Below are 10,391 nucleotides of genomic sequence, written 5' to 3' on the forward strand. Positions count from 1 at the left end.
AGTGCTCCTCGAGCGATTGAAACCATTTTCACATATTTATACTTTTGGCCAGGTCTGTTCATAAGTAACTAAAAATACATCTTAGTTTACAAAACCAATAAGCGGTCTCACTCTAAAAGAAAACACAAAAAAACATCACAACATGATGTGAAATGTCATTCGACGTGATAAAGAGGGGGGGGGGGTCATATTAAACTTAATACATTCCGTGCGCTCAAAGAGTTTATAAGGAATAAAACGCACACATGAACATGTGTGTACACACACACACACACACATACGCACTCTCATGATTGGAGAAAGTGAGAACGGGATACCAGAAAATCTATTTTCCGTTTACTGCAGAGCAGAGGGACTGGGAGACCCATGTTACTGACCAAAACACATATATCTATCACTATATCAGTGATGACTGTCGGAATGTAGAGCTATTATTTTCACACGTAGACCACTTGTTTTAACAAAGAAAAGATCACTTAACGGCACCTTTAGATACTACTGATCTAGTATATTGAACGTTGAGGTACCAGAGTCTCGTTAGCAGACCCACTACTACACCGGACTAAAGGCTACTGGGTAGACCGGATATGAATGCAGGTTTCAAACGATGAAAAACATAAACAGAACAGGAGTGGCAGCAGTTCCATTTCATTTTGCCTTCATCAACACATGTCTCATGTGGCCAAACATTTAAAGAAGGTCCGCCTTCTTTTCCTCAACCCTCCAATCACAACCGCCGCTTCCCTCAGACCGACAGTTGCGATTGGCTCGAGATAGGTCAATGGCTCGAGATAGGTCAATTTGCCCCCTATGGTAGTTCACGGCAGAACACCTTGCGACATTTACCAGTCGGGACAAAATGGGAACACCTCCACCACCGCCACGGAGACCAAGCGAGGGAGCCATGTCCCCGTAGGCTCACGCATCAAGAGACTCTGCTAGGTGAAGCGCCGGAGAACAGACACTGGCACTGCTTCGCTAAAGAGGTACAGAGGAAATGAAAGACTTCAGACGATTCAGACAATTCAACCTACGTATAGCCAACTCTCTGGGTGGGGAAGCCCCGCTCTCTTGTTCGCTCGCAACACAAAAATGCGACTCGGTCGTCCGGGGGATTAAGGCCCATCGCTGGAAAAACAAGACCTCTCGACGAACAATGAGGTACAGATGGGAAACAAACACGAGACTGTCCTACTTCTGAGGGATTTTCTAGAACACAGAAGAGAATGTTGTTTTGACCTATTTATTTCCACTGAGGCTGAGGTATAGGGGTCAAGCGGCTGTTCTGTAGGATCTGAAAGTGAGACAGTGAGACTTTCTTTCACCAAATCTTTATTTTTTATATGAATACGAATTAAAAGAAAAGAAACCAAAAAAACATGAAGCAACAACACCCCCCCCCCCCCCCACACACACACACAACAAGAGAGTAGTTGTCATAACGGAAATATGCAGCCGGTCCGTGACTCCTTCATCAGGTTTTCATTAATCACTGATCACCACATCTCATGAAAAACTTGGCCTGCAGTGAACTGTCTCATTGAATGTAACCAAGGCCCTCGTCAACTTCAGAACCAGGTAGGGGAATGTGTGTGTGTGTGTGTGTGTGTGTGTGTGTGTGTGTGTGTGTGTGTGTGTGTGTGTGTGTGTGTGTGTGTGTGTGTGTGTGTGTGTGTGTGTGTGTGTGTGTGTGTGTGTGTGTGTGTGTGTAGGTGTGTGTGTAGGTGTGTGTGTGTGTGTGTGTGTGTGTGTGTGTGTGTGTGTGTGTGTGTGTGTGTGTGTGTGTGTGTGTGTGTGTGTGTGTGTGTGTGTGTGTGTGTGTCTTTGGGTGCAAGAGTACATGTGTGTGTGTGTGTGTGTGTAGGATAATAGCCAGAAACAAAGAGAGGACTTTGGAGGTAGGTTCACTGTTGGAAGAACTGAAGAGTGCTGTCCATAATGTGTGTGTATGTGTGTTTGCATATGTGTGTGTGTTTGTACGTGTGTTGTGTGTGTGTGCGTGTGTGTGTTTGTGTGTGTATGTGTAACCTGACCTGGTGATGTGTCTATATCTAAATAAATTAATGAGGCCTGACGTCTGTTTTCCCCCAGTCAGCGGTTTTCCTGTGAACGGCTTAATACACACTGATCACAGTTTCCCCTCACACACACAACTTTCATACTCTCTCTCTCACACACATGCACACGCACACATACTCTCTCACACACACACACACACTCCTCCGATGTGCGTGTTAAAGCTCTTGAAGACAGCGTGTAACTGTACAAGTGCCTGTTTCACAGATACTACTTCCATTACGCCACTGTAATACCATCCCCCTCTGTCCGTGTGTCTTTGCCTGTGTGTGTTTTTTTTTATGCTTGCAGGCGTATGTACTGGTATCTACGTGTGCATAATGTGTGTCTTAATGTCTGCATGCGTCCGTGTCTGCATGTGTGTGTGTGTGTGTGTGTGTGCGTGTGTGCGTGTGTGCGTGCACGCTGCCCAGGGGACACACAGGCCCAGGTGACAGGCAGGCCGTGGGTTCGGCTGAAAGCCCTTTGTCCCTGCTGTCAGGTCCTACCCTTGTCTTTTCTTACCATGACAGATACAGGTCCCACCCCCACCCCAAACCTCTCTCTCTCTCTCTCCCTCTCCCTCTCCCACTGTTGTCACTTGAACCCCCTTTGGATCATCTTTCAACCAGCTTACGTTCTACATCGGTCAGGGAGGGAGGTGGGGGGGGGGGGGGGGGGCGGACCTAAACCTTGACATGTACAGTAGTACGAAGCCCAAAGAGGTGAAAGTGCCCTTTGACCCGTCTCCCTCTCTCTATGCGAGTGCACAGCAAGCGGCATCGCTCATGCAGGCTTTGGACCACTTTTAACAATTGGACCTAGAGACGGAAAGCGAGATGCCAGACCGTCCTCTGCTGTATAGCGCTGCTGTCAAAAAGCCTTGCGCCGGTATCTCAGAATTTGGTGATTTTCATAATTGAAACTTAAACAGGAAGTTTTCCTCTGAGGCCTCTGTTCACAAGCCACGCCCCCTTTTCCACAGAAAGCGTCAGAGGCTCTCAGTCTCACAAAACCTTGGTTCTTCTCCTGGCCTGAGAAATCAAGTCCTCTACTAAACTCCTCAACCTAAATTGGAACCATGAAGATTTGACCATGCGCATGATTAACCTCTCTGGTTCCACCACACATGGTTCCCCTGTGTTGTACCTACGTTTAACCCACAAGAACCTATTAAAGAGAGGATGCATGATTACATGTTGTAACGTTGACCCTTTTTTGGAGATACAAGGTTTCCTCCGGACAGCAGCGCTACATGTCTGTAAACCCGAAACCTAGCAAGGTCTATAATGTCCTGGAATCAGGCGTTTTCACTTGGAGGGACAAGCAGAACCGATAGAGAAATAGAGCAGATTGAGAGGCAACATGCAAAGTGAGAGCTAGGAATACTGATCATTCCCAAGTCAATCCCCGATGGGCTTTGAAACAATCTGTAAAGCTCGATTCAAGAGCAATAACCTGAAAGCAGCCCTCTCCCCGAACGAGAGCACACTGGAGAGTTCTCACACCAGAGACACACCGCACGCCTAAAGCGCCCCTGAGTGGCGGGTAGAGCGGCCGGTATCCTTCCGGCGCCCATGGTAACCCTGTCGCACCGCGGCCGGCTCGCAATCTTTAACACTAGTTTGGGTGTCTGGTCTATTTTCTCCTGTACGTGTGATTGGTCTATTTTCTCTTGTACGTGTGATTGGTCTATTTTCTCCTGTACGTGTGATTGGTCTATTTTCTCCTGTACGTGTGATTGGTCTATTTTCTCCTGTACGTCATGTGATTGGTCTATTTTCTCCTGTACGTGTGATTGGTCTATTTTCTCCTGTACGTGTGATTGGTCTATTTTCTCCTGTACGTGTGTCTGGTCTATTTTCTCCTGTACGTGTGATTGGTCTATTTTCTCCTGTACGTGTGATTGGTCTATTTTCTCCTGTACGTGTGCTTGGAGCAGAGGAGCAGAATCTCTCGGTGAGCGGCACGGTGACATGGCTCCTGCTCGCTCAGGAGTTGACACTTAGCGGTACTTGGGGTGTCCTGTGTGTGTCCGGCCTCGAACCGCCGTCATTTTGAACTGCTTCGTTCCTACCTCAGCTTCTATCACTGGACCAATCGGACGGTTTCTTTCCTCAACCAGCTCGGTCACTGTTTCTCAAGCAGTGGGTCAGGGGTCAGAAACTGGGTTCCTCTGGACTTATTTCTGGTCCCCACATGTACTGAAGATTTTTTGAGTCTGGGTTTCCCGTGGCAACAAGAAAAACAGGCCGACTTTGGTTCACAAGGTGAAGATTGTAAAGAAATTGTATCTGACAATTTGTAAACTGATTAAAGTGATCCACCTACTGCCCAAGAGGCGCAATAAATTAAATGTCTTTGTCCTTTTCCCCCCCACAATATTTTCCTATTAAGAGCATCGGTTGAAGACAATTGCTTGAAGACAAAACTAAAAATCATTAATTGAAATAACCGATTCTTAATAAAACAGATTCTCTGTTAATTCAGGGACACATAACACACCCAGGTGACGGCGATCAAATTATCGGTATTATCACATTGTTGATAATGAGAGTTCTTTGAAAGACACCATCATGCATAAACGAGTAACCCCGTATGAACCACATCCCTTGTAGCTTGAAGACCAGAAAAAAAAGACCGGAGGGAATTAATGAAAGCCAAAAAAAAAAGGTGAACAGGTGTATCTCTGTTGTCGTCCCCCCTCCCACCCCCCGAGACCGGCAGGCGCACACACGTCACCCCCTACCTCCACATATCAATCACTTTCTTTTCATTAAGTGAGGGAAGAGAGAGAGAGAGAGAGAGAGAGAGAGAGAGAGAGAGGGAGAGACTAGTGAACAAAGTCTCTCTCTCATCCATTAGGTTCAGCTGAGTTTCTGCCCCTCCTTTCTGTTCATCATTTCCCTCCGCCCATATAAGGAAAACAGGTTGAGTGGTTGAAGGGAGGAGGGAACATGAGGGAGAGAGAGAGCGAGCACAAGGTCTCATCAATTCACTGCAACAACCCCCCCCCCCCCCCCCCCCGGTTTCGTCTCATTCGCTGTCCGTCCAAAACTAGCGACGTCTGAACGAGACGGAAAACAAGTGACCTCTTTTTCGACAAGCCTCCACATAATTGAGAAAAGAAAAACAACAAAGAAAAAGAAAGAAAGCATCAAAGGCCACGGTGTCTTTCCTCTTATCAGTCCACCGCTAGATGGAGAGGGGCTCTCCTCCGGCCCCTTCCCTTCCATCGAAACCTGTCGACTCTCTCGTTTCCTCCACTTTATAAAGCAAGAGAGGAGGGGAAAGAGAGAAACAGGAGAGAGACGGAGAGAGAGTGTTTTCTCCCTCTCCCTACATTGAACCACTCCGCTGCATCCGAGGGGGTGTGTTGGCGCCGCGCCCATATAAGGGCGGGTCAGCATCCGGCGGGTCAGCATCCCGCGGGTACATCCGACATGAAGTCGAACTCGTTCTGTCCGAGCCACAGCTCCGGCAGCTCGTTGGCCCTGTCCAGCCCCAGCTCCACCACCAGCGACATCAGAACCTCCTCGTCCACCGGGTCCGAGTCCATGATGCCCCCGGGTCCGGAGCCTTGGCTCCCCATTCCGATGCCCACCCCCATCACTCCTCCTCCTCCTCCTCCTCCACCGAGACCCCCGGAGGGGCCCAGGATCTGCGTTCCGGCACCCAGGGCGGAGGCTCCAAAGCCCCTCTGAGCTCCTCCTCCTCCCCCCCCGGAGGCCCCCGCCAGGCTCTGGTAGTGCGAGTTGAGTTTCTGGAGCTGCATGCTGGCGATGAGGTGCGGGCCGGTCTGGAGGCAGAGAGGCGGAGGTTTGGAGAGCGGAGCGGAGGAGGAGGAGGAGGAGGAGGAGGTGGGAGACGGAGAGAAGGGGACGACGGAGGTCTTGGAGGAGGGGTAGTGGAGGAGGGAGGTGAGAGGGGAGGAGGAAGAGGAGAGGTCCTTCATGGCGGTGTGGGGGGCGTCGCCAGGGAGCAGCAGTGAGATCATCGCCAGGGAAACGGCGGCCTGCGAGAGGAGGAACCAGGAAGAGGGGAAGATGTTATTGTCTGACATCATCAACTGGGGACGTGTGGAGGAAGAGATAACGGTGTTAGCTCAACAGAAGCCTACTCTGATAGCAGATACACGGTGACATCATCGAGGCTAGATCTCAGCAGAGATAGCATTGTGCTGCTGTGTCCAATACCTCACAAGAATCTGAACTGATCTCATCCAAATCCAGACGTGTAGAAAAGCCAATTGTTCTTCGGTCCAACTAGAGCCGACGTATCAGAACTATCGTTTTCCTCTCGTGACAAGAGGGTTGACCGAACTCTTCTCTTATTATGACCCCAGCCCTGCGGCCTTCGTGGAAGCTTGTTCAAATACTGTATTAGCAACCAAATGATGGGACGTTTGTCTTTCATTTATTTATCCGGTAATACTGTCTCAACAAACCAACAAAACAAATGTTATTTATTTATTTTTTTATTATCTTTTTCTCCCTCCTTTTTCCTCCGTTTTTCTCCCATCCCAATGTTAGTCGTTATGCCAATTCCCAATCCCCTTCCTGGTCGCTGCGCACTTACCCCCTACAGTCGGTCTGGGAGAGTGGAGGCTATCGCGTGCTTCCTCCGACACACGTCCAGCCAATCAACCGCTTCTTTTCACCTGGCAGCGCGGACTCTCACTGAGAGGGTGTAACGTGTGGAAGGATCACACTATCCCACTTAGATCCTATCCGCGCTGAGCAGGCACCCGACCGAACTGTAGGAGTCGCTGTTTACAATGATCAGTACCTACCCACCCACCAGCTTTCCCACCCCTAACACTGCCAATTGTGTTAGTATGAACGACCAGCCAAGCTGGTAGCAATGCCGAGAGCTGGGCTCGAACCCAGCATCTCCTGCACTAGTGGCGAGCGCCTTGCCCACTGCGCCACTTAGCCGCCAAAAACAAATGTTATTTTAAAGAAAGAGGGTAGTAACGATAGAAGAACTTATTTTAGTCGTAATTTAATAGCATTTCCAAAACGCACACACACACACAGCCCCTGTGCCAACTGACAAAGCCCCTGTTGACATAGAGAGGTTTTTAGTTGTGCTCTTATGACCTGGTAAGTCTTTAGGTCAGTCATAGTGCAAAGACTAAGTCTGGGAACTCTAGCTCACTGCCTGGTCCAAAGGATCGCCACATGACTATGTGTGTGTCTCTGTGTGTGTGTCTCTGTGTGTGTGTCTCTGTGTGTGTGTGTCTCTGTGTGTGTGTCTCTGTGTGTGTGTGTGTCTACTCTCTTGATGTCTGCTTTGCCTCATGACCTATTGAGCAGCAAATTAACCATGAAAGGGCCATAGGGAAAGAGCCATGGGTACCATTGAGGTTACTGTGTGTGTGTGTGTGTGTGTGTGTGTGTGTGTGTGAGAATGGAGTTAAAAACACAACAGGGTCTTTGAGGGTCGGAGGAGCGATTGGGTCACAAGGCTGGATAAATATGTATGGGCTGAGAACATAGCATGTGTCTGATTGTGAGAACATAAGTGTTTGTGTGTGTGTGTGAGAGAGCGAGAAAGAACATAAATGGGGAAAACATTTGTGAAAAGATGTCATTGTTTGTGATGTAGGACCCCCTCTAAAAATGAGATGCTGCATCTCAAGGGGCTATATCCTTTCAATCAATTCTGACCCAAATGTAGTGTAAGAGTGAGAGAAACTGTTCAAAAATGTGACACTGACTGACACCCAAATAAAAAGTACCGTGTGAGTATCGGAAATTGTGTGTGTGTGTGCGTGTGTGTGTGTGTGCGCGTGTGTGCGTGTGCGTGGTGTGCGTGTGTGTGTGTGTGTGTGTGTGCGTACAAACTGTTCCACTAAAGAGACTCTGAGGGGCTCATGTTAAAGTCCCTAAACTGGCTTATATTACATTCAGTTAAAAAACGGTGTGGGTGTGCGCACACACACACACACATGCCAAGTCATGCGGCTCCTTTGAGTAAGTTAATCACTTAATAATGTGTGTCGATGCTGTGCCCCCCCCCCCCCCCCCCCCTCCTCTCACACACACACACACACACACACACACACACACACACACACAAAGCCCCCCCCCTCCTCTCCCAGCGCTGGCTCTTATTTAGAGAAAGCATAATTGCTACAGGCAGGCATGCAGCTGCACTTGGCTGATATAGTTAACACACACACACAAAGCTTCTCCTGCACACTGCCATTGACAGCTGTTTGGTATCTGTGTGTGTTTGTATGAAAGAGAATGCGTGTGTGTGTGTGTGTGTGTGTGTGTGTGTGTGTGTGTGTATCCTGGGCTGTGTTCATTATTCATTGACTGATTACTGTCAGGAGCAGACGGCGCATGGTGTCTCTGGTCAACAGCTTTCCAGCACATTGAGAGACACAACACAACACAACACAACACAACACAACACACGCACACAACACGGTCCGTCCAACATATAGAACTAATTCTCCTCATGGGCAGAGAGGGAGAAAGTATATTCCTGCATGGTTCCAATATTTAGAACGCAACCTCATCCTGACTAAGTGCCTTTCAGTCTTGTCCTGTTGCACAATTATTTTTTATTCAAGGACAGAGAGGGGATTACAGGGAATGACAACATCAAAAGTGTGAGGTCATGAACCGAGGCCTTACTAAAATACTGGTTTATGATTGTATTATTTTGTACAAGAAAATGCCGTGAGGTATACCACGGTCATCAGCGAAGACCTGGTTCATAGTGAAACTATTGATTGATTGATTGATTGATTGATTGATTGATTGATTGATTGAAAACTTTATTAACAGATTGCAGAATGGGTACAATACAGTACGGCTCAATACACACAATTGTTAAGGGGATGCAGACCAGAGAAAGACTTTCGTCTTGTTTACATCAGGGTCCCCCATTTTCAATTCATGAGTAGGCTTCACTATAGAAGCCTATACTCTTGCAGATAATAATGTGTTCCAAGACAACCCAAAAAAAAACTAGGAACTAATTGGGGGATAGGAGAGGGTAAAAAAAATACAGATGTTTAAAACGGTCTGAAGTCCTTATGACACACGAATAATCACAGCTCCAACATTAGAATGGGTAAAACGGATTTTATTCATTCTGCTCTAGCTGTCTTTCTCTTTATTCCCCCGGGCGCGTTGGTGAGTCGAGAGGGGAGGAGGAGGGGGGGGGGTCCGGGTAAACAAAACAAAAAAGCTTTAGAAAAAAGAAAAGAAAATGATCTGTGTCTATGTATTTTCCTATTCACATTTGAGATTAATTATTGTGTGGCTTGAGCATTCCGAAATGATCCCCGTCAGGCAAATGCATGCATTTATCGGGAATATTAATTAAAATCCCGCTCACTAGCTAATCAAGTCGTGTGTGGAGAGAAAGAGGGGAGGGGGGGGGGGGGGGGGGGACAAACAGCTTTCTCTAGGCAAGACGGCGGCTTCAATTACACAATTAACATGTGTGACGACCAAATTGAAACGTCAGTCTGTCAAACACACACACACACACACCATATGCTGCTCCCGCGCGGTGCATTTACCACTTGTTTTAATTGCCTATAGGCTCTATCTATATAACTATAACCTCCGCGGAAAGAGGAAATGGGAAAAGTTTAATCAAGTCACTTTGAACTGAGAGAGGAACGAAGAGATTATTCTTAGCAGCTTTTATCTTTTCCCTCTTGCCTGTTTTTGGCCAAATCTGTGAACATGGGGACAATGTGAACGCAGAACCTGTGTGGGAAGGAAACACAATGTTACAGAAAATAAATCAACTCTCATAAGTGATACTAAACCGAAATCTATGAACAGAACGGGCCGCCGACAGACGATCAGGGTGAAAAGTATGTGACCTCATTAAACACGTTATGGAAACACGCGTCAGGTTGATTGGACTGGACGGGGACAGAACTTTACGCGCATAAAACACGAGAAAAAAGACCAGCGATGACAAACAATCCCTTTAAAACGTGTGCATTTTGTACTTTATGTTGTACTTTAGTTTGTATATTGTAGGTGTTTTGTCTTTATTCTTTTGACTTTTTTTTTAAGTATGAAGCACAGTCTCAGGGGGCTCACACCAGAACCAAGCATTTCATTTCACTGTAATGTACAGGTATATCTTATGTGAGATAATAAATAAAACAAAACTTGAACTACTAAACCACAAAATGTACCAACCTTGGCGAGAAGCTTCTCAGCAGCGCAGACGACCCAGAACAACAAGCAGGCTGGGTCTCTCTCCCGAACCGAACCCTGCAGCTCACTCACACAACGGCCAAACCAGTTGGTTGTGAAAATAACAATAAAAGCTCCTCGTCTATAACAATA

At 47.4% G+C, this 10,391-nt stretch overlaps 1 protein-coding gene across 1 annotated transcript; it reads right to left on the reverse strand.

The window, feature by feature from the left end:
* Nucleotides 1–5,171: 5,171 nt before the first annotated feature.
* On the reverse strand, nucleotides 5,172–10,372 carry cited1 (Cbp/p300-interacting transactivator, with Glu/Asp-rich carboxy-terminal domain, 1). Its single transcript, XM_084312667.1, has 2 exons — nucleotides 10,242–10,372; nucleotides 5,172–6,070 (listed from the first exon to the last, which is right to left on the reverse strand). The coding sequence occupies exon 2, from the start codon at nucleotides 6,050–6,052 to the stop codon at nucleotides 5,474–5,476; it is 579 nt and encodes a 192-aa protein (XP_084168793.1). The 5' UTR covers nucleotides 6,053–6,070; nucleotides 10,242–10,372; the 3' UTR covers nucleotides 5,172–5,473.
* Between the last annotated feature and the right edge of the window lie 19 nt (nucleotides 10,373–10,391).

This window comes from Notolepis coatsorum (assembly GCF_963971535.1).
Source record: "Notolepis coatsorum genome assembly, chromosome: 4".
Classification (NCBI taxonomy): Eukaryota; Metazoa; Chordata; class Actinopteri; order Aulopiformes; family Paralepididae; genus Notolepis; species Notolepis coatsorum.

Bases quoted from the DNA above. Each gene is read 5' to 3' on its own strand.
- cited1 (XM_084312667.1), bottom strand. From the start codon at position 6,052: ATGATCTCACTGCTGCTCCCTGGCGACGCCCCCCACACCGCCATGAAG.